General features: G+C 39.7%; 1 protein-coding gene across 2 annotated transcripts in view; it reads right to left on the bottom strand.

The window, feature by feature from the left end:
• Positions 1-283: 283 nt before the first annotated feature.
• Positions 284-24806, bottom strand: part of TLN2 (talin 2) — a 137972-nt gene continuing 113449 nt past the window's right edge. For both annotated transcript variants that reach the window (XM_031061004.1, XM_031061005.1), the window contains 9 exons: positions 23127-23312; positions 19314-19421; positions 17183-17288; positions 15475-15599; positions 8746-8871; positions 6943-7005; positions 6668-6850; positions 4310-4435; positions 284-3383 (listed from right to left, as the gene is read on the bottom strand). In XM_031061004.1, coding sequence (XP_030916864.1) covers positions 3255-3383; positions 4310-4435; positions 6668-6850; positions 6943-7005; positions 8746-8871; positions 15475-15599; positions 17183-17288; positions 19314-19421; positions 23127-23312 — 1152 coding nt within the window. In that variant the 3' untranslated portion in view covers positions 284-3254. The remainder of the gene's footprint in view (positions 3384-4309; positions 4436-6667; positions 6851-6942; positions 7006-8745; positions 8872-15474; positions 15600-17182; positions 17289-19313; positions 19422-23126; positions 23313-24806) is intronic.

The following is a 24806-nucleotide window of genomic DNA, read 5'->3' as shown; positions in this document are numbered from 1 at the left end:
GATAAGGACTGATGAAAAACAGAAATGCACTCATGATCTCAGCATATTTAGGTTGAGGAGGTTTGTAGATTTATGTACTCCTCCCTTCATTAGCAATTAAGTAATGACCATGCAGAAAATCAAAGGGAATGGGACATATGAAAAAAGTCTGGAATTCAATTTCTGTTTCAGAACTTTTCTAACTTTTGAGGCTTCTGAAGTATAAAAGTTTAGACAAATGATGAAATACTCAATTTTGTGAACAGTTGGGGAAATGACATTAGACTATTTGTACACAAAGAACTTTGAGGCATTTTGTTTTTAATTTGCATACAATTCTCATAGTGAATTCCACATGAAGAAGGGTGAGATACAACAGAGCTCATTCATCATTTCACAAGTTAACAGAACAAAGTAAACATCTGTCCTTTTTATTAATTAGCATCTACCCCTTACTCCAACTTGTCACTTCCTGCTGCAAGTTCCCATGCCAAAGAAATGGATGGACTAGTTCCAAACTCCACAGATGTTCACATGTGAACTTCAGCGATACTGCAAATTGTAACAGCAAGAAAGAAGTTGAAAGACTTTGGATGACCTTATATTCTCTTAATGGTTCACAAATGAAGACCCAAAATTCTGAGTAAAAAAATACTTCAGTTGTCCAGCTCAGCTATTCACCTGACTGTGGTTTCTCTATGGAGCACCCAGCTAAGGAAAAAATACTTTGTCATGTAAGAGGGGGCACTAAATCAGAACAGAGAAGTCTCAAAATAGCTGTGCTAAAATGGACTTCCCAAACACTTTTCTCTGGAGCACAATTTGGACATGCTCTTACCTTCTACATACTGATAAAGTTTTCTAGCTATATAATTTCCATACATAGCTGCATTTGACAAGGTTTTTTTGGCTTATATCAAACTGGTAGATACCATCCTGACCAAAGTATATTACATCAGTATTATCCCGACAATAAAATAGTGGCATCATCTTTCTTCATGCTTTAATGAGATCAAATAACAGTTAAAGGTAGGTTGAAAGGGAAGTAGTAGCAAATCTGTTTTGCAGATCTTTCTGAAAGAGATCAGAAACTGAAGCTATCCAGGTAAGAAAAGGAAAGGCATAAGCTGCAAAGGAGTTGAACCTACCAACAGCAGCAGAAAATCCCCATCACTTGAGCAGTCTTTATTTAGGTCTTACAGCAATAAATACCAGTTTAGCCTTCTGCCCAAAGACTTACAGAAAGCCTTTTTCTTGGTGGATGATTCCAGACTGTGACACTGTTCACAGTGAGTTGAACAAAACCCTAAATTGTGTTGAATGTTGAAGTGGCGAACGAAAGAACTCAGAATTGCACATCTCTGATAGGACAGGGTTTGCATTTGCACACAAGCCTACACATCACAGCACATCTGTCAATGCCAGTGATTCCATTTGGGATACACCAGGTTTTTTTCCTCATGATTGTGGATTTTCCAGCAACTCTACTGAATCTGAAATATGTCAGTATCAGAGAAGAGACAATAAAAACCTTTTTACACTTCAATATTTATTAATTCTCTAGCAGGTTTTTGCTATATATTTAGTACTAGTGTAACAAAAGTCCTGATAATTCTGTCTCATGCAGGTAACTTAAATGAGGAGTTAGCACTATCTAAACTGATGAACTACCATTGGGGGTTACTGGGGAGTCTACAAGACAGGTATTTCCTGCAGCAAGGACAATGAGGTGGGTAAGCACAGAACACAAGTCAGGCTCAGCTGAACGTACCTGGCTGGGTCTAAGGACAGCCCAGCCTTCAGAAGGACTGGAGGGGCAGCATCCTTTGACCTAAACAGACTTGCCATTGTTGTTAGGAGGGCCTGAGAGGAGTTGGACACATGTTGGAAACTACTGTTAGGAAAGATGGTGTTTCTGTAGTTATGCAAATAGTTTAGCTTTTGCTACCCAAAGTCGCTGTGATTTGTGTTCTCTTTTTGACATAGTAAAAGATGTTACTCTACCCAAATTGCTATTGTTTAGGTCACAACAGAGATACTGAGAGCATACTGTACCTTTCTGCACAAAGATTGCTGATAGACTGCTGCTATTCCTTCTCCCCAATTCCTTGGTGAATACTTTTTCATCAATAGCAACTATGAAAACAAACTCTCTAGAGTCCAAATTTTTAAAAAATATATTACAGGAAAAATTGTAAATCTACTTGTAAATCACTTATTCTTTTCTCCTACAATTCCCACAGGTTTCAAAACATAATAATTATAAATGTAATTATTAAAATAATAACAAGAGTTGTGATAGTCTTTTGCTGTACTGGGCATTTCCCTTTTTTAACTGAGATACATTCTAACAGAAATACCACAGTACGAACCAGATAATTTCAATTAAAAAACAAGATGCAAACTATATCAGTCCAATGTTAGAGCATGTGTATGTGTGTATAATACTGTAAAAGTAGTCACACATTAGAGGTATATAATTGAAACAGCATTTTCTTTCATGAACCTGCTATTATTGAGGCAGTGACAAGGTTTCCATTTCTTTGTTTTTTGAGCTCTTTAAAGAATGGCTATTGCCACATTATGTAAACCTAAATACTGTACAAGCAAAAGCTTGTTGGTATCAGGTAAGGAATAATACTAGTAGTGCAAACAGCTGCAGAGACAATTCCTCCAGTTTTGGGGTGAACCAGCTATATAACACTGCAAGAGGATAGGCTTCTTCTTCAAACTCACACTTGTGTGTGTTTCTCCACTCAGCTATACATCCTTCTCCATCTTGGTCTTCTTTTTACAAGGGTACCTGGGGGACAACCACCAGCTCATGGGGTATTTATTATATGAAAGACTTCTTGACTCTTTTCCTACTTAATCTTATCAATGTTTTAGAACAAGTCAAGGAATGATAAATACCTCAAGCATCAGGAAAGTGACAATAATACTGACTTAGTATCTTTAGTAAAAAGTGAAACATTCTCTCCTGAGATATAAATCAAGGGAGGAACAGGAATGATGAACCTAACACTGTACCATTGTTTGATCATCATGCACCTCAGCTGAGCAGGTGGGAAGGAACAATTGTTTATTGCCCTCTGCTCATCCAAAGCTATGACAGGCAGTTTATTTAGCTAAGTGCTTGGCATATCAGTATGCTGTCAGAGCAGTTCTCAATGTGCTGTCCCCCTTTAGCTTATTTCTTTAAAAGAAAAAAAAAGAGAAAAAAAAAAAAGAAAACAAAAGAATAAAAAGGAAGAAAAATCTCAGCAGGTTAACAGTTAACCCTCATCTTCTCTCAGCTCTGTGGGTAGAAATTTGTATTGCTGTTGGCGGATCTGAGCCAGTTTTTTCCTTGCCTCTTCCAGTTCTCTCTCCTTCTTCAGCATTTCTTCTTGGGCTGCAATAATCTAGAAAACAGAAGCAGGAAGGAATACTGTCTGTAAAATATTATTTCTTTCCCTAATGACACCACAGTCACAGCTGGCCCATGTGAGCATTCTCCAGAGAAGCACCTAATTTCAATGACTTCATCAGGAATTGCTCAAATTTTTCCAGATGCCAGGACTAGGCCATCAAGAAAAGTATTCTATTTCCACTTGAATAAAAGAAAAAAAGAATCTACCACCATAGTTTTACCATGCATCCATGATGAATTTTACAGTTCTGCATTCTCCCAACATTCAGCAGGGTGGGGGCTTAGAACATGTAGAATAAGCACTATGTCTTAACATAATGTCTGAGTGACAGTAAAATTGAACTCTCCTCACTGCAGGTATCCACAGTATTTTCCTGCATCTCAGAATGCCAGAGAAAAAACAACAGCAGTACAGACAAGCAGAAATAATCAAGTCCAGTATATTTTAAGTAGCATCATGTACTTGCTACTTAATGATGTACTTCATTCATTATAAGGAATTTAAAGTTGGTACCTCAGAGCCTTGAAATCTACTTTTAAATATTGTTATTATTTCCCAATAATTATTATGGTCACAGTAACAAAACCTCATTTGTTTTTATCTCTCATTCTCTATTTCTTTGCTTAAATACATGCAAAATCATTGTTTCATTAAGATTTGGGAACAGTTAAAGTACATGAGAGAATTCTGAAAAGATCCGTTCATTTAATCTGCTATTACAGCAAATGCTCAGTGGAGAAGTGCAGCTACCACATAGGACATCACTGTGTTCTTATGTCGGGGGTTCCATGATAATGAGGCATCAAGTAATTGATCATGGATTTCTCAATAGATTTGTCCAGCAGGTGGACATTGTAACACCCCTCATTTCTGTGCTGGTTTTTTCCCTGCTTTATTTCTGGAGTGATTGTACCAACCTGAGCAATGCCACCCACAAACTTTGTTTTGACCACAACGTCATCATCCTCTGCTTTTCCAAATGCTGCTTTTTGGGCTGCCCTGACAAGATTGTCTGATGCACGCTTGACAGCATTTCCTGCAGCCTTTGAGAAAAAGAAGAAATTTACTAATAAGGAAAATACATAACTAACATGGATTTGTCTGAACATCAAAACAAACATCTTTGCTTGACTGCATAGGAAAGGTACGTTTTTTTTTTTCCCCAGGGAAAAGCAAATTAATCTGTGAAAATCAGTGGTACAGAGAGAACAAAATTCCTTTGTTTAAGAAGTTGAAAGTTGGAGAAGTCACAAATGAGATTTTTTTTTCCCATAGTTTGAAATAAAGCAGTGGATGAAATTACAATTTATAATTTAATGGATTTTAATCAGGGCAAGTTAGCAACTTACACAGCCATGGTTATCTCACATTTAAACTTTAATTTCCTAAAAATTCTCAGATTTCTAAAGAGAAACGGTCAAATATTTGTAATATGTATCTTTGGTTGTAATATATATCTTTTAAATATTTCTCTTTTGTTGTTTGAATATATATATATATATATATTTTTTGTTGTTGTTGTTGTTATATTATATATATATATATATATATTTTTTATATATATATATATATATATATATATATGAATATAAAATTTTTTTTTTTTTAATTTTTTCTTTGAGTTGGATTCTGCCAGCAGCCCAAACCAGCCTGCTCCCACATGCCAGAGACACACTGGCACTGGGAATGAAAGCCACAGCTCCCATCCTTCCTAGGAAGGAGCAGCTCTGAGCCTGTCCCCCTGCCTTTCCCCGGTCCTATCCCATATTTCCAGCTGCATCTCACTTTCAAGTCTTCCTCACTGAAATGACCCATTAGGATAAATTATTTGAAATTTGCTCTGCTCAGTCTGGAGCTCATCCAGAAAGAATGGAAACATTTCCAATTGCTTCATTAAGTTTTGGAAGATTCTGTAACAGTGCAGTCCAAATTTACATTCATGGGAAATGCAGTTCAAATTGGGGTATGAAGGAAAAAGCCAAGACACTCAAAGTCCTGAATCCAACCTATTGATTAAAGCTATGTAAAACATTTCTGCTGGGGGCAAAGCCAGCTGAAAAGTCTCAGTAGTTTTGGCATGTCCACCAGTAAAAATATTTAGTAGACATCAACTCATTGTTGTTGCTATGATAAAGGACATGATTTCCAAGTGCAAACTGCTCTTCCTTTCATTATTCATTCTGGGCCTAAAATGAAACTTGGTAAAATGGCAAAGTTCAGTTTCAGTCCAACTTGGGCTTGTTTCCTTTTCACATTCCCTTCCAATTTCTCACATTTGATGTGTATTTAATAATATTTGCTCACAATGACAGAGAACCCCAAATTTCCTGTCAGAGCTGAGAAAAGTCTCTAGTAGTTGAATTTTTCCTGTTTCTATTGTTTGTTCTGCATTTAAAATTCCTTCAGACCCATCTTGGCACCTAGATATTACAGAGCAAATTGCATTATTCCAGTTACTGCCACCTTCCCCACACCCTTTGGCAATGTCAATCTACATGGATTGACTATAAAGCACTAAAACCATCTCAGCCCTATAATTGCCCCATGACATACCACTGTTTTCTGTAGAAACAAGTAGATTTTTCACACCTTCATTTTTTCCTCCTAAATATTTAAACAGTTTTTCTACTTTGAAAAAAAAATGATGACATCAGATCCTCATGCTCAGACAGATACTCAGTCATATGTATTTCTGTTGAATTTGATTCTGCCCAGCCATACATGAACTGTTGCACTGAGTGTCCATTAGTAGCAGCTGTGCAAGTACAAGAAAAAAGGGAATTTTCACTGTTCACCAAATGTGGTATAAAAAAAGCAGCTGAGATAGTTGTATGTTCCAGGCTGAGCCTGCAGAGCATGATGTCAGATAAGGCTGTGGTCATTTTAAAAATTACCATCCTCAAACAAAACTTCCAGAGACTTTAGATTTTACCCATCAGAACACAGTGGTAATTCAGCAGCAGTTCAGAGAAGCTCAACATGAAATGGATGTGTAACATAAAAGGGAACCAGTTTTATGTAAAGAAGCTCACACAGACTTCAATTGAGATGCTGCATTAGATTCTCCTCTTATTTTTGTCTAACAATGATTGTCCATTTTAGAAATGCTCTATCTACAACTGCTGTCTCTTGACTCACAGAAACAAAGGAAGTCTGACCACAATCCAGGCTAGCACTTAGAGAAATACTTTGTTGAACACATGCATAATCCTGGATTGCTGAAACAGTGTTCACACAGCCCTACCATGGGTTCTCAGTAATTAAAACACAAGTACCTGTAGCCTCCTCATGGCTTCAGAGTCATGATCAGCCTTCACTTTGCAAGCCACAAGCAACTGTGCTGTAGAAGCTGCAACTTGTTTGGCAGATGAGATGAGTTTCTCCTCACTGGCATGGCCTTGGACTGAGGCATTTGCTGCTTCACAGAGATTGCTGGTTGCAGCTGCCACCATTCGGGCCTAAGGCAGTAAAAAAAAAGCCACTGGGTATTCTCACAGATATTATTTCTTCAGAGAATGTGCCAGTTTTCTCAAGAGAAGTAGTTACTCACAGCAGAAATAAGTCCCTGAGACCACTGTCCATCATCAGCTGCATTTGCAGGGATTGCTCCAACCTGAAAAAACAGTTCAGAGATGGCTTACAGGAAAACAGAAAATACAATTGCTCTGTCTCAGACACACAGTAATCCATGAAAAAAGGAAACACCTGTACCTGTGACTCTGCCTAGCACATTCAAGAGCAGAAAATCCAGCTGGAAGTCAGTTGTCAGAGTAACTGTGCTTCCAGCACACATCTGCCTGCTCAGGAAGTGTCCAGCTCACTGTACTGCTTCAGCTGACCCATTCTTGGAACACACAGAAGTAATTACCAGAATAACCAGTAATTAGCAGACTACTGGTGGTTGAAACCACAGCTGAAGCAACAGCTGAAGCAGCAGTTCCTTAAGTCTCAGGCTTTAAAATAACTTACTTCTGTCTCCATAATACATTTGAATTTACATTATTCTTTCATCTCTTCTGATTTGAGCACTGTGGGAAGGTACAGATCAGAAAGCTTCACAGGGAAGCCCCCACGTGCCTTCATGCCTAATAATGGCACTTTAGGAGAGCAGCCCACTTTTCTGCATGCCTTTTCCACTGAAGTGTTCACTGGCATCAGCAGTACCAGCAACAATTTGGAGACAGTTTCCTTCCCATATTGGATGAAAGCAATGAAGCTAAACCCTATAGCTGGTTGCCAGACCCACATCCCCACAGCTGCATGGGTCTGGGTGGTTTTTGGAGAGAAGCTGAAAGATGTGAAATGTAAACATGGTCCAGAACTTGTGTTTTAAAAGAAATGTAAACAGGCATTCAAGCATAATGAGAATTCCAGGGAATTAAATCAAATCATTAAGTACAGCATCAACATAAACAGAAGATATGTTCTCTCATAGCTGTGGTGACACTTATGCAACTAAAAAAAAATCAGTTATAAAAAACCCTAAAGTATTTAGGTTTCAAGTTTTTCTTGCCTCATCATCCCCTGAACAGATATTTTTAAGCAGACCACAGATGAAGTGCTTGTTGGCCCTGTTAGCAACAAAAGCACAAGCTTTCCAGAACCCAGGCTGAAGCAGACAGCATAGCCTGATTGTGGGATCCATGACAGAGCCTGCTCTGAGTTAACAATCAGGTGAAAATGGAAACCATAGCTATACAACAACAGTGGTCCTATAATAAATTGTTCTCACAGGCAACATACCTGGTTGATGTTTAGATTTTATCTTTCAGAGTATACTGACTGTGAAAAATAGTGATGGATGTGAAATGATTTACAAAATCTCAATTCTGATCACACCAAAAGGATGCCACGTGCTGTAAACATTCCTTCCATTGATTGCAACAATAACTACAAGCATGGCCACTGAAATGTCCTGAACTGACATGCAGGCCTGTGTTCCCATTGCATCACAAGACACTGAGGGCACAATTACTGAGGCCTTCTGCTGTTCTGGCCCAGAGCAGTATTGGACATGGTGCCATTTGGGTTTGGATCCTCAAATTGTTGTGTGGGACTATACATTACCAGCTTGAATCACAGATCTTCATGAAGTGAAAAAGCCCCACAGCAAAACTCCCCACGACTGAATAATCTGAAGAGTCAAGCACCTGATTACACTTGTAAGGTTTAAATAAATGTAACTGTGGGATTTTTTAAACAGAACCAGGTCTGGGCCATGTATTATGATGAGCAGTGAACAATTTACATTTTCATTAGTCATTCCAAAGCTCCTTCCTACTGTTTTTAACAGAACCTTTAGGATTTTTGATGCTTTCCCCCACTACTGTTGCTACATGTCCTGTTTACCCACCTTTCCCTGAGCCACCAGTTCCCTCTGGGCTGCTGAAGCTGACTTCACAAGGGCACTGGTAGCAGCTGCAATGGATTTAGCTGCTTCCAGGATCTGTTCTTCAAAATCCAGAGTCTCATCTGCTTGCTATAACCAAGAAAAAACAATGTTACACATTCACCTGAAAGGAACTATACTTTCCAGACTGAGGACATATACAAAGACAAGAAGATTCTGGAGCACATCAGTAAAGTCAGTAAGATCTATAACATCATTTTCTGCAAAGGAGTTTTGTGTGGACCTAAAGCTGGGAGGCAACATAAATATTAGAGCTTGCCCTTGTGCCTGCTCACACTGAAACAGCATCACACAAGATATTTAAACAAAGCCATCAACTTTCTAATGCATTACCTCCACTAGAGCTACTCTAAACTACATTCAGAAAAGTGCAGGTCTGAAAAGAAATTCTTGTTTTTCCTATCAAAATTATCTCTGTAGTGCCATAATAGTGGCTTCCAAGATTGCTAAACTAGGGAAAGCATTTTCTAAATACTTAAAGACTTAAGGCATTGAAAAAGAACAGTGATAAATATGTGTTGTCTCATTCACCTGTAGTAAGGAATGTGAAGTAGATACCAAGCAAGAGCACAGATTTAACAGCTTTTGGTAAGAGGTGTCACTGCACAGAAAGCAGCTTTGTGCAGCAGTCCAGTTCAGTGATCTTGGAGATAGGAAGTTCCAAAGCTCTGTCTGGAACACTTCAGTCATCCAAGTATGTCTTTGACCAAGCATATGCAAAACCTCCTAATGAGGGTTTCTTACTATTTAAAATGTAAATTTATTGTTCTATAAAAACTTTCCTGACTTTCAAATAATTTAAACAAATATTGAAAACCTTTGTCCATCTAAACATGCTTACTAGCTTTTGAACAGTTAACAAAATAGATAGAGATGAACAATTATTGTTATTTTAAACAGAACCAGGTCTGGGCCTTGTATTCTGATTGTTTTTGATATAAAATATTCCAACAGAATGTATTTGTTTGTGACTCAATCACAAGCCTACTGGAATCCAAGGCTGTATGACAAGTAGGGCTAGTGGCTACAGTGTCAGGACATCCTATTTTGTGAGAGATAAGGCTTTTGAAATAAAGGTTTATTCTAACTACAACCACAATGTTCTTGTGGCACACAACTAACGTTAAAAAACTGGGCACTCATTTGCAAGTCTAAGCACACCCATCTAAATTCAAGTCAGGTTTAGTTCTCCTGTTACTGCAGTCTGATGAAATAGTAAATTATAAAATAATAAAGGATAATGATAAGTAATTACAAAATGACCCATCAAGCAGCACTCAGTCGTACAGCACTTCACAAAACTGTCACATAACTAAAAGTCTGGGAGATGAAACAATAGCATCCACAGACACCAGGAGAACTGAATCATCTGAAAATCAAAACTGATGTGTAGATAAAGATGTTTGGCACTTTAAAGTTTGTCTTTTTTTAAGAAAAGCCACCTAATCCACAGAAAACTATTTGTCTTGCCTTGCTGTTGGGCCATTCCCATCAACTGAAGTATATGCCTTTGTAATAAAAGAAATTGCTTTGGAAAGTGAGCAAGTCATGTTCCACGTACAATTTTGGCAGTGCTTGCAATGCCACATCATGACCATTGTTATAGCAAAGTACAATCACACTGGCCCTCTACAGGCCTCAAGTTTCATAAATAAAACTCTTATTTCAATCATGATATTGCCAGAGTGATTAAATGGAATCCAGTACAGTCTGTCAGAATTACTGTCCTTATTAAAACAGATGCATTATTGACTTTGATTTGACTAAAGACTGAAACAGAAATGTCAACAAAAATACCACTGACTGACAGTAAATTGAGGAGACTGTTACTGCACTTTTAAAAGACTGTAATTGCACTTCTACTTTTGTCCAAAACTTCTTACTATCAAGTTTTTAAGTTCTTATTTCCAACATAAAATATATGATGTGCATTACTGTGTATATGTCAGCACTGTCAGGAATTCAGACTTAAATGAGTGAGAACTTCAATATCTGCTTATTTATTACAAAGGAAGTGTCAGTCTTTGTTGACATTTAATAAAATGCTCATGGCCATAGTGTGATCTACTGGACAGCTATGAATGTGCCCAGATGTAGTTCAATTTGTGAAAAAACAGACACCAAAAAGATGCTGAACAAAAGCAGTTGTTTAAACTCAGTTCAGGGTAGTGAGTGGACTAAATATTGCACACAATTCCTAAGCAAAAATTACTGCTTTTCAAAGAGAATGCCAAGGAATCAGGAGTGCCATTGCACAATGGCTGGATTAACTTCCACTGTGGAGCAGCAGGTGAAGCTCAACAGGAGAACAGACAGCTAAACCTCAGTATCTCATCTGGTAACAGATTTTTTTCTCCCCTGTTTGCCAAATCACTTTCTTTCCAATTATACTGAAATCCAGGGCTTGGAAGATCAAGCCATAAATCAAATTTCTCAAACTTCCAAGTCTTGCGTGCTCTGACATCTCACAACTTCTTTTACTTCTGGAAAAAAAAAAACTCTGAATAGTTGATCCTTTCCGTGAAGAATTTATTTTTGTAGCAGCCTTACACAGCACTCAAACTGTTGAATGCCTGTTGGCTTTTTATCTTTTCTAACAAATCCTTCTTTTCTAGTCCTCCTCTGTGATTTTCCCTTCACCATTCTCAGGTGTGCCACATCTCAGGGCTGGACACTCCATGGGGGAGGCACAATGCTCAGCCAGCACTGTGGGTGTGTCACTGCCAGAGCTCTACCAAGAGCATTCCTTAGCAACAGGGACAGGGAGCAGCACAAGACTGAGCACAGCAAAATGCCCTACAAGAAAAGTAAATATTTCATTCCCATTGTTAAAAGAGTGTGTCTCCTGGACTGTCTTAAGTTCACACTCATCAACAGTACCCTACAATGTGTCAGTTCACAGCCTTCATGAATAAAGTTGAGAGCAATGATGGCAGAAAATATCACATTGGGAGATTTTAGAGCAGGTTTCTTTAAAAAACAAGATCTAGGACAAAAGGGATGAGCTTCTCCTTCCTCAAGCAGCCCCCATGAAGATCAGCATCTCATTTTCCTCAAGCCTAAGCTAATATGCTGTTATTAACCATGTACAGCTATAAATAGATTGGAAAATTAAGTCACCAGAGCAAACAAACATTAGGCTCACTACAAAGTCTTTAAAATGGGATATCCTTAAAATGTTGATTATGCCATTGAAAAGAAAACTAAAAAGATATGGTTTTGTATTGCATTTTAACCATTTTTCTACAGCATCTCCATTATTAGGGGTAGCATAAATAAAGTCAAGGTTAATTGGAAAACAAATGAGCCCCCAATCTCATTGCAAAACAGTAGCAAAAATTACAAAAGACAAACCATTTTATTTTCAAGCACCTCTAATTTTCTACTTTATAATGAGCAAACCAATATGAGTAAGTTTCTGCACTGAGCCATGGAAAGCACAATAAGAATTTCAGTGAAAGTCAGCTGCTGCTCACTGTCACAAAGAGCCCTACACAACTTAAAAGTCTCCCCAAGAGCAACTCTACTGATAAAGGAGCACTCCATGTATGTATTTTATACCAGATTAGATTAGGAGTCTACAGGAAGTCTTCTAAACCTGCTTGTGAGTGACTGAACTCCTTCATATTGCCTTCTACTAGGTTAAAACCCCCGGAGACAGGGCAGGACACTGTAGGAATATGTTTGATATATAGTTGGATTAAATAACAACCTAATATATCAAACATATCACACAGAGTCCTGCAGAAAAAGGCATCCAGGTTTGATTCATCTGGGGTTAAAAAAACAAAGGACCAACTGCTGAAAGCTGCCAGCAGGGAACTCTTCCTGACTACAAGACACCCATGTCTGGAGGCAGAGGCCTGCACAGAAGCTTGAAGAGCAGACAGAACAGGGGATGGACAGCAATGCTCTCTCCTTTGTACCTCATCTACCATACCTTTTATTTAAAAGTGGTTTTTCCTCAGTATTAGCATGAAGATTTTACTAGACCAAATAGTTTTCTTCAGAAAATAACTAGTTGTGGGGGTTATTTTACAGGAAGTAGCATATTTGCATAACAGAAGGAATGTGTGTCTGCATTGCAATACAACTGACTCTCCAAATGGAAAACTGAAAAAATAACAGTCCACGTTCAGGAAAAATAATTGTACTTAAAGGAAACATGACAGCCAACTCCTGCTTAATAAACCATAAAGATCTCAGTGCTTCTCAGATCATTTCCCACCTTGACCACTGCAAGGAGAATACTGAACAGGTTTTGTGTTACAGACAGCAGTAACACCAGCTACCCAGGAGAGTCCTCAAAGTTCTTCCAAGATATGAGCTCAGAAGACATACAGATATTTACAGGGTGTCAGTGGGGCTGTGGACTAGTGGACTAAGCATTTTGGGAGCACATTCACCTGCAGCCAAACAACCAGGATTTGAAGCAAACAAAATAAGCATTGTACAATAAAGCACAGGCAGCAGTTAGCAGGACTGTGTCTCATTAGAAATTGTCCTCTGGGATGATTCCCAGCAGCAGAAAATGAAGATGTCTCATGCTATTTGTGTCAGTCTAAGACATCAGGGGGGTATGATAGGTGCAAAAATATGAAGAGGAAACAAGGAAAAGAAGAAATTAAAAAAAAATTCCAAAAGTTAAAAAACATAAAATGGTGGAACAAATGAGAAGAAACCCTACCTTCAGCTATTTGGGGGTTTTTTGGAGGTAAAAGACAAACTGGAACACAAAGATCAAAATTTCAAGCTGAAATCAATTTACTCCCATTCCTTGCACTAGTAAAAAAACTTCACCAAAAAATAGAGAATCAGCCACCAAGCAGTAATGATGAAGATGATGGATTTCCTGCAGGTAGACATTCTAAAATTACCAACTGAGGACTCCTCTGCAAGTTCACTTGATGATGATTGCTGCTAACGAAAGCAGGATTTTGTCTAGATAGTCTGTTCCATTGTAGAAAATAACTCCTATTCCTGCATTTCACAGCCTGAGCACAAGACAAAGCAGCCCTTCCTGATCTAAGCATTCCTACTGCAACACTCTGTGTGCTGTCAAAGGTGGGCATTAGGAAGACAGAGCTCGTTCACCACAGGAAATCCTGCTCTGGGAGGACACAAGCTACAAGTCTGCAGCAGAAAAAGTGCTGTTTGAGCCACTCTGTGATCTTCCTAGTAACTTTTGGTGTGGATTATAATCCTTATTGTGAAAGAGATTAAACATCTGAGAAGGATGCAAAGGCTGCTGAAATCCCAAATCAAACAAACAGTTGGATATGAATTTTAGTTTCAGAAAATGACAAACAAACCACTAAGTCACAAGGAGACTGGATACTCAAATTAACATGTTAAATGATGAGCAGGTGTGAGAACTGGGAAATTCACTGGGAGATTACAATGACCCTGGAGGGGCTTAGATGTTGGAAGGAAACTGCTCCATGGTTACCAGGCAACACACATGTGCTATTGTGCAGTGACTGTATAGAAAAGGTGATGGAGGACTTTTCCACTCCTCAGACTCAGCCTGTGGAATCTCATTATAAAGGACCATTTTTCTTTATAAACAAAATGGATGTACTTGTTAAAAAATGCAGACAAAGAGCATTTTTTTTCATGAGCTAATTTATTCCTATCACTGAACAGGGAGTGGGGGGTGAGAGGTCCTCAAAGGCTGAAGCTTCCAAGAACTATTTCATCTGATGCTCCTAAATAACAAAGTACTACCCTGCATCAATACAATCATCCAACACTGGATGAATGGTCTTGAGGCTCTGCTTTTTAGAAAGACTTCTCATTAGCTTTACTTTGAAAACAGATTTGCACCTACAAAGCAGCATAAAGAGGAAAATAGATACATAGTCCTTTCCTGACATCAATTACACAGCCAAAACATGTTTTTAATTTTAAAGAGATGCAACATAGTAATTTCTACTAAAACCTGTTAACACCAGGCAAAAGGTAGCAATTCTCTGGGATCCACCAGTTTCATACATTCCCTCTCTACTTCAACTATGTGAAAATAGTTGGCTTAATTTTAGAATATCTTCAGAGACACATTTGAAAGGATCTGGCAACATGCAACACCACTTGATATCATAATGAACTGTAATTTAATTTCCTTCAGGAAAATGACATAGAAATGATCATATATTGTATCTGATTCTATACTGAAACAGCTACTCTCTAAGCATGGCATAAAATGCTGGTTTTAGTCTTAGAAAATCCTGTAGGTCCTTTGTATTCTCTTGAATCCCAGCTGTGTTACTGCTGCTTTCTCCTGCTACACCACACAAATTCAGATATGAACAAAGGGTCTTCAAAAGAAAGCAAGTAAGAATGACTACACAGCAGTAAAATATGTTTGGAAACAGAAAGGTAAATAATCAACAGTAATGATGCCATAACTCTTACAAGCATTTCTAACATTTGGCTCCTCTTCCTTTGCTTGCTTATGGCTGGTGCTTGACTCTCTCCCTGAAAAGCACCTTTTTACCCTCTACCCTCAGGGGCAAGTGCAATCCAGAGCAGGGTTTTGTGGCACTAAAACTCATGCAAGGTTTGATTGCTTACACCATTATTGTGGCCAGTAGCAAAGTACACCCCAAACTATGGGCAGTGTGCATCCTCTGCCTTGTTAACCTCAAACAAACAGTGGGGATGGACACTCACCTTGGGCTTGGCTCTTGGTTTCAGCTGCTCTAACTTCTTTGCTGCAGCCTCAATTGATGCTGCAGCCCCTAATAGCTCTGTCTCTGCAATGACTGTTGGGTCTTCTGGATCCACCCACTCTGTCCCTGAAATTAATGGAGATGGAGACAATAACTTCAGTGTCACTGTGAGTGAGCTGCCACTCAAACAGGAGGAATTGCAATCACACCTCAAGTGTCCAATACAGAATGTACACCACAGAAAACTGTAAAGCCGAGGGGAAAGAAATATTTAGTCGGATTATTTTTTCATGAAAGTAACTTATTAAATAATTGTGTAAGCAAAGAAACTTCAGAAAGGGATACTGTCCATGCTGGGAACAAAACCAGTTGTCACTCAACTTGTGTTTATCAGAGGTCCTACTCAGATGACTCCTAATTTGACCAAGCCACAGGGTACATTGAGAAGTCTGACACAGTGGTGGAGAGAACAGGCTGCAGCCAACACAGTCACCCCCAGCACACTCTGCAGTCCCCCTGCTCTGCCCTGGCAGTCTGGTCACTGGCAGTGCCTGGGGATGAAGTTAGCACTGGCTGAAGGAAGCACACTTTTGGCAGTGTGTGTCTTACAGTGATGTAGAAAAAGCCAAAGCAGTTTCTGTACCACATCTGAAGGGTAACTTCTTTTTTGCTGTTGACTTTTTGGCATATCTCTTTTCTCAAAGAGATTTTATAGATCCACAAAATGAATACTTGGCTGGAAGTGGTTTCAGATTTTTGGAAGTTGTCAGTGCATTATTATTTTTGATTTCCTAACACCATTCTCTGAATGATAAGATTCAGAAAGCATCCCTATTCCGGATTGAGGGAAACAATGAAACAGCCAGAAGAAGTTCATAACCTCTAAGGGCATGGTCTAAAAACCATTTCTCAGCTCAAATGCTGTACAGGATGAAGATGTTCTATATTAAATCCTAATACTGGCAAATAAACAGGGTAAAAAAAAAGGCAGCAAGTATAAATGCAGTCAACCCCAAATTTGTAAAATGTACTAGTTGCTCTTAAAAAAAAGGCATTTCACAAAGGTTAAAACATTTACATGCTGAATTTGTTAGGAGACAACTTCATTGTGTACCTATAAATGAAAATGAGGAAAGAAAATTATGAATGGCTAAAACACATTTTACTTCCCACAAAAAAAGCTTCTAAAGTGAATAAAGACATCCTCTACAGGCAGCAAGTGAAAAAAGAAATAAGTAGTGTTTTTTTATTTTAGTGAATATGAATTAAAATGCAAAAATCGTCAGAAATTAATAACTGTGTCCAAAGATGAGAATAATATAAAGATTTTTAAAAAGCACTTAGGGAAGAGAAGAAGTTTGATATTGGCTTGCCTTATTAGCCAATGAAAACAGAAATTTTGAAATACAAGAGAATGCAGGAAAAGTTGAAGAATTCAATAAAGCTACTTGAACAGGGAAATAGCATCATGTAGATCACTGTTCTATGAAAAAGAGTAACTCTATTAAGAGATAAGGAGGGAAGGAGGAAAAAAAATGGATTTCCATATATGAAAATTGCTTATAGTTCAGGTTCATTTGCAAGGATCAGGTACTGATAACAGCAGGAAATAACTGAGGAGACCCTGCAGTGTATATGACACAGAATATCAGATCCTGATTTCTGGAGTGATGAGCACAGCACACTGGGAGCCTGGCTTCCCAACTCACCCTTCATTGCTTCTGCTGACTGGATAAGCTCTGTGACAGCACCTGCAACCCGCTTGGAGAAAGAGGCCAGCTGATGCTTTAGCTCTGGAGTTGCTTTTTGAAGAATCTAGACAAAGAGAATGCACATTATTAAGGATTCCAGGATGCTGGAAGATTCCCAAGGCACTCTAGTGAAAGATTTATTTTGTATAGCAATTGTCTGAGAGCCCAGTGAGAGACCTGTAACTGTCAGGAGGCACAAGGAGCAGAGGCTTACACTACAGTGTTGGATGCACCCCAGGAAAGTGGCACTGCCTTGCACAGCTCCAGACTTCCCCTAACTCAGCACGAATCAGCACTGGCCAGGATGGAGCACATGGATCTGCAGATCAGGTCACTCTTGATTCTCACTAGCAGAGCTTACAAGGAGTTTTACTAAAATGTGCAGAATTCAGCTGGAATTAGCATGTTCCTGGCCCTAGCCCTAGCTAGGTGATTAGTGGAATAGTGCTTTGAGCAAACGAGTCACTTTGTGCCACTTGCCCAATGCAACATTACACAAGTTAATACACTGGTTTGGGAATTTTTAGATATTGCATCTGACAACTCTTGTACCTAACAAGTGTCATTTTCAAAGAAATATGGCTACTGAATCCCCCTGTGGCACCCCTGTGTTGGGGCACCCATGCAACATCCCTAGCCTGAGCACTGAGGGTATAACTGAACTTACTGACAACTGTGTCACAGGGTGCCAGATGGACCAGTTAGAGATTCCTAATCCCACATGATCTGCATTTCTGGAGGTTATAAATTAATGAGATTGCAGACCTAGGGGTTCTAAACCACCAGAGGCAGTCAACACTGGGGTAGGGGCAGGGGGGTGGTATGAGGGGGCAGAACTTGCTTGTGGCTTCAGGGTTAAAAGGCTTAAGGTAGAAAAGGCCTGTTACTTCAATAAAATGGAACATGCCTTTCTTACCTTAAGCCTCTTGACTTTGCAGAGAGACAGAAATAAATGAGCAAAAACTGATTCAAGTGTTTGGTCTGTTCTGGCACTCAGTTTGAAACACATAGTGCTAGCCTTCTAGGGGTCAAATCTGAAAAATTCCCCACAGTCCTCTAAACTAAAAATGGAACAGACATCTAATGCTAAATCACTTACTGCAATACAGCTCTAAGAATTCCACTAGCAAGTTCCAATTTTCCTGAACTATTTTTTACTTGCTAGTGGCAAGCACAACTGTGACTGGACTTTTACTTTACATATAAATTTCAGTGAGTTGATGCAAATAATTACACATGCTCTGTTCTCAGCAGAAAAACTGATTTGGGTTTTCTAATCTGCAGTTATGGCTGCAAATTTCATTTCCACAGACTTTAATATGCCAGCTGAGAGCCACCTAAAAGAAATTGCTGGTCATCCATGAAGCTGATTGCTGATTTAAATCTTCTCCAGAAACTTCAATATCTCATAAATGTTAGTTCAAACACATTTTATTGCTTCCTACAAAAGTAATAGTGACAGAAGAACAAATATTATGGGATAACTAATATATTATGGGATAACTAATATAATATGGGATAATTAAGTATGGTCAAGCAAAGCCCACTAACAGCAGGATTCATGAGTTTGGATTTGAGTGTAGAAGTTTATGCAGAGCTTTGGGGGTGCCATGTCTGATGTGTTGGAGAGTTCTTTGTGAGGCAGCGCTGGCTGGAGATTTTGGGATGGCTTGGAGTAGGTGTGGCTGTGGGAGTAACAGTAACACTGAGGTAACAGTGCCTTCATAAAGATTGTGCAACCTCTTCAGCCTGGGGCGCAGGCCTGTGCCTAATATGCCTAGTGTTTATTGAGGGCTTAAAAGAAGGCTGAACTGTCTTAGTTTAATTCCTTTGCCAGGGACCTTTTTTAGGTTCAGATCCAGACTGCCTCCAATGTGATCCAGAATGCAGCTCCATTTAAGTACTCCAGTATTCCTCCTGCCTCACAGAGCTGAAATACTGAGTTTCCTTTAGCTTTCTCTGACAACAAAACTTCAGAACCTTGTGACAAACTGACAAAAATATGTCACTAGCAATCACTACAGAAAGAGGGCAGAGAGATTACTCTCCTAGGAAGCGCCCCAGTGTGTGCATGCAGATGACTCCTTACCAGGAGAACGTGCTCCAGGAGCTCCAGGTATCCCAGGGTACATTCTGTTCCGAAGCGCAGGGCTCTCTCCCGAACTTCTTCACTCACATCTGGGTGATAGGATGCTTGCTGAGGAGGCAAAACAACATCAGCATCCAAAATGGCTCCCACAAGACAAGATCAGCACAGAGATGGGGGAAAGAGAAGGGAGGAGATGTTTTTAGAGTGTGCAAATGACATTGGAGCTCAAGGGCCGGCCATTTCTGCTGTAAGCAAATGGTGCTGGAAGAGCAGCAGAGCTCCAGTTCTGGGAAGGCTCATTAATGCTGTTAGCTTGACAGAGATTTAACACAGCAACAGCAGGGCTGGAACCATCTGCTTAAATACACAGAGAAGCTGCAGCAGAGTCAGGTCTTTGTAAGGATTTCCACTAAGTGTCATGTCCGGCATCTGACATAGGCCCGACTAATTCAACCATTTTATTTTTAATAAAAAGTGAAACCTGCAGCCTCTTCAAGCCTTGTACTTTCTACAATAAACTTCCAGGGAACTTTTTTATTTAGCAGAAGCACCACTTGTTGCCAAGTGGAAGTTCCCAAAACGCACAGCCTTTCCTCTCACAGAGCAGCTCCTTCCATTCCTGCGCCCCTTCTCTCCCGCTGAGACGGGCATTATCTCCCGGCTCACTTATTCTCGGCCCTTCCTGCACACCCGCAGCGTCCCGAGCCAGGAGGGTCTCGGGCTCCCTCTGCAGGGAAGCTGGGGATGAGCCGAGCACGGGAACGGCCCGCAGGAGCCACCTCCCCTCCCCATCCCCACACCCTGGCTGAGGGGATGGAGGTGGGAGGAACAGCACTGACTTTCCTCATCCTCAGCATACTTCAAACGAGCTGCCGAAGCCCAGAAAGTTCACAACAGTTTTGGTTTTTTTGAAATTTTCAAACAGGGCAAAGGGCCCCCGAGTGTTTCTTATGCACACATTGTAAAGCATCCTAAAATGTCTCTTCTGCATTTAAATAGTACTGTAACACAGGGAATTAGAGCAAGCATCTGTAGGAGGGAAGTACAAAGTTCCTTCTGTGTTTTCCATACATAGCCAAGACTGGTATCAGAATATTTTGGGAGCACTTTTACGGTTCAGTATAAATTCTGTGTACTTCACAGCAGGCTAAAGAGGTGACAGAAGCCATTTTAGGAAATAATTTTCAGAACCCAGAACCATCTGAACATACATCTCACTCTACCAGTGGGGAGTCACAACAGAAATGTCTTCTCCTCCAGCCCTGGGCAGAAGGTCCACCCAAACATCTCAAACTGAAACATGTCTGAAGAAGCAGAACACACATTTGTTTCCTCATGCTGAGGCTTCACTGTCAGCCCTCCTTTTCTCTCCACATGCCAGCACTGCCTGCCTCTGGTCCAACTCCCACCCCGTCAGCAGCACGGGTGCCTCGGGGAGGGAGGTGTGTGTGGGGGTTTCTGGGAGCTCCCCTGAGCCAGTTTTGCCTGGCTGAGCCCCAGCTGGGCTGTGCCTGCTCCCAGGGCCTGTGCTCCAGCCTGGCTCTGCTGAGCTGCCTCCAGTGCCACCAGTGCTGAGAAAGGGTGAGAAGTTGTTTCCCTCAATCCACTGCCTATGGAATGAGCTAAGGGATTGCTCACTTCCATTGCTTCCTATGGTTTTGATAGGTCTTTCATATCTGCTTCCTTTCCAACAGCAGTCACTCCAAATAGTGCTACTGTGCACAGGTTAATTATGGCATTATTTTATACAAACACGTAATAAAAAAAAGAAATTGTTAGCTTAGGGCCTGCTCTAACATTCAATAAATGTAATTACAGCATTCCACTGACTTTAATGAGAGTTGTCTCAGTACATCCCACAATAAGCATCCTTGTTGTCTTTTGAAATGGCATCTGCTTGTAACAACTGAATTAGTAATGAGCACTGTAAATTCATCTACAGCAGACCAAGCACATAAGCAAGCAGACCAGGCATCTACATAACTGTTCATTCTGACTCCTTACACTACTTGCCTTGGACAAGAGGCAATTAAATAGAGCTTGCACTCAAATTCCTGACACTGGGGAAGTCAGAGCTATGTTCTGTACAATTCTACCACAGATCATATACATGTACTTCTGTCTTGGACCAAAGAACATAAAAATCTGATAATCTATCAGTTATATTTCTACAGAGTACCTCAATATCACTGTAAAACCCCTCCAGTGTTTGTCAAATACCACAAAACCCAAGTTCCATTGCATCACACAGCTTTTACAGCATAGTAGGGCTAAGACTGCTAGTTCCTATCCCTAAAATTCAAGGAATGTGGCTTATCATGGAAATGCCACATCAAGTAATCAATTTGTAGAATTAATGACATAAGATTTCTAAGACTCTAAGGAAAATTTGTAGAAACAAGATTTTCTAAATCAAGTTTGGTTAAAACTGTGCATTTAAAATCTTTGTTAAATGACACAGTTATTTTCTCATACATTTTAGATAATGCATAAAATTAGTATTCTTGGAGACTTTTATTCTTGTTTGTCCAATAAATGCTCTTGGTCTTAAGAAAGTAGACTAGATCTCAGGCCTTGGCACTGTGTCATTACAGCAAGTAAAATGATTCCCAGTCCTGTTCCTTCTGCAGGCTCCTTTCTTTGTGAAAGCAATTCCCTGGGAGATCACAAAGGCTTTTCCAGCATCCCACACCTCCACTGTTCCATTTGCAGGAAGCTTCATCCTGTCAGCCACTTACAATGCACAAACCATTCAAAATCATTAAATTAACTGGGAGCAAATGTAAACCTAAAAACATTAAAAAAAAAGAATGTTCATAAATAGATATTCAAAAGTATGTACTGGCTGTGCATGCATGGAAGTGTTTTATAACATTACTAAAACCAAAGGATTCTGTTCCTGAGAATTTGCTGCCTGTTTGGAAAGACAAATGAAAATCTGAAGCATGCAAAGTGGTTAGACACTAAAAAACCTGCTACAAAACGAAGTCATTATAAAAAGTTTCATTCAGTGGTTTTGTATAAAGGCAGTTCTAAATCAGAACTTGCACTTTTGAAAGAGGATCATTTTTAAAACAAACACTACCCTTCTGTTTGGGCAGTATTAGTCTAAAAATCACTCTGGGACTGATGTAGGCAGTTAGGATTTAAACAGATACTGAAAATCAGACACCCCACAGAGCACCATTATTTCACTGTCACCTTCCATCCATGGAAAGGCAAAAGTAAATAACTGTGATTTACAGGCAAAGGCAGTTTACTACTACAGCCACTACTGAAAATCAAACGGAATGAGATCTTAATAATCCCAGTTTTTAATCATTTATGCCTAGATTTTTTTATCATCAGAACAAGGCCAAATGGCTTAACAGTCACTTATGTAGCATACAATGTAGAAAATAGAGCTACAGCTATTTCTATTAAAAAATTGCAATAAAAATTGCACACATTCTTGAAAAGCACAAAAGAAATTGAGCAAACCAACAATTTTAGTCAGGGGGAAAAGAACTACTAAAGATAGATCAGAGTGATTTCTTTTACCAATCCTTTCACTGTTCTAGGAACATTGAAATTATATTTGTGACAACAGGAATATTTGTATATTCTACTACTTGCACAAATTGTTTGTCTTCTGACTGAAAACCAGGAAATTCCAAAAAATTCACAAAAAATCCTTTCTGAGAGAGGTTCCTTAAAATTATCTCAACTTTCTCATACGAAAAGCAGAAAACTGAACAAATACATAATGTTCTATGGATTTAGAGGCAGACAAACACAAGAAGATCAGTGTTAGGCAAGGAAGGGAAGGTTTACCTTACAAGCTGTTAGCATGTCAGCTACTGCTTTGCGGCTCAGATTTGCTGTGGCAATCACATCCTCCTGCCTGCACGAGTTCCCAGCTGCCACAGCTTTGGCAGTTGCCATGGTGATCCCTTTCGTCATCCGGATCGATTCCTCAGGTGATGATGTCTTCTCTGGAACCTCGCTCGACTGAAACACCTAAAAGTGAAAGCAGAAGGCAAGTCTGATAGCAGCCAAGTCAAAGCAGAACAACCATGAGAGAGACAGCAAAAGGAAGCAGCCTTGGAAGAGCAGGAAATTAGAAACATATTTGGAGAACTTGGATATCATTGCTGCTTGTCATGGGCCTGGATCTGATAAGCCTGCTCACCTACAGACACCAGAGAGGATCAATAAGCTGAGGGAAGGAGACAATAAAAAAGGTTAACCCATTCATCTCATCTGCATTTAACTACTCACAAGACAGTTACAGGCAGCTGTTCAGAGCCTTACCAGGTGAAAAGAATTACTGCTCCTTTCATTATATTCTTTTCTCATCCTGACTGCTGTTTAGGCTGGTCTGCTCACATGAGGAGATCCTTCCCCTGCAGAGGCTGGACCCTACCCAGTGCTTGTTGGTAGCACAGAGCGGTGGAGACTGAGAACATCACCACTAAAATATTCAAATGTGTCTTAAAAAAGCAGAGGTGGAGCATTGTCTCTGAGGCTATATTTAGTCTCCCTTAGAAACCTGAAGATACAATTTTGCAGGGTGAATAATGTGAAAATAGTTCAAAGTACCTGACAAGTTCTGGAATACAGGAACTGTGGGAAGGTGTAGGTAACAAGAGTTGCACAACCTTAATTTGATCACATATTTTCTCTTCCCAAGCTTTAGTCTGTATTTGCTTGCCTTTCTTTTAATGTACAGCCTGTATTTGCTTGCCATTCTTTTACTGTGCAGGGGCAATTTGGAGTGCACAATTAATCAGGGGGTTTCTTGACCACACACAGTGCAACCTAAGCAGGCCAGTGGTTTCAGAATGCAAGTGTCTGGACAAAAATGAACCTGGCCTATCCTGTGCTCCTGGTAAATCAGTTTTTCACTTCCTCTCTCCAGAAACAGAAGCAACGTTAAGAAATGAATTCTAGTTATACACGCAAAGACATCCCTCAGTGTTGCTCAGAGTCAGCCCCTGGAATTCCAGATCAAGCCTGACACATTTTCTTGAGTACCTGTGTGCCACCCTCTGTTCTCCCCATGAATGAGATGACAATACCACAAGCAGAGGTTCATCCCTCAGCAATGCTGACAAAAGCAAGAGGAACACTTCAAACAGGTACCAACCAAACTGAGAAAGATGTGATAACCCAATGACAGCTCTGAACAGGTTTTAGCTCAGAGTTCTAGGATGGGATGTAACAGCCAGGCCTTCATGAGGATACACAACAGTAACTTGTGAGATAATGTACAGAACATGCCTGATCAGGTACCAGATCAGGAGGTTTTATGACTGCCATATGAATTCCCAGTGACTATAAACAGATATTTAAAAAGAAAATATTTTAAAATAAATTTCCTCATTACAACAGCTTTGCTCACACAATGAAAACTGGATGTTTGATGGAGAGCATTTGACAAAATGGTGCCACAGTGCAGTTATGGTGTAAGAATTGCTAATCCACAGCCTATATAACAAAACATTTCCTGCT

Source organism: Geospiza fortis, unplaced genomic scaffold (genome assembly GCF_000277835.1).
Source record: "Geospiza fortis unplaced genomic scaffold, GeoFor_1.0 scaffold317, whole genome shotgun sequence".
NCBI classification, from domain to species: Eukaryota; Metazoa; Chordata; class Aves; order Passeriformes; family Thraupidae; genus Geospiza; species Geospiza fortis.
The sequence above is the reverse complement of the archived record's forward strand: the minus strand, read 5'-3'. Positions and strand labels throughout refer to the sequence as shown.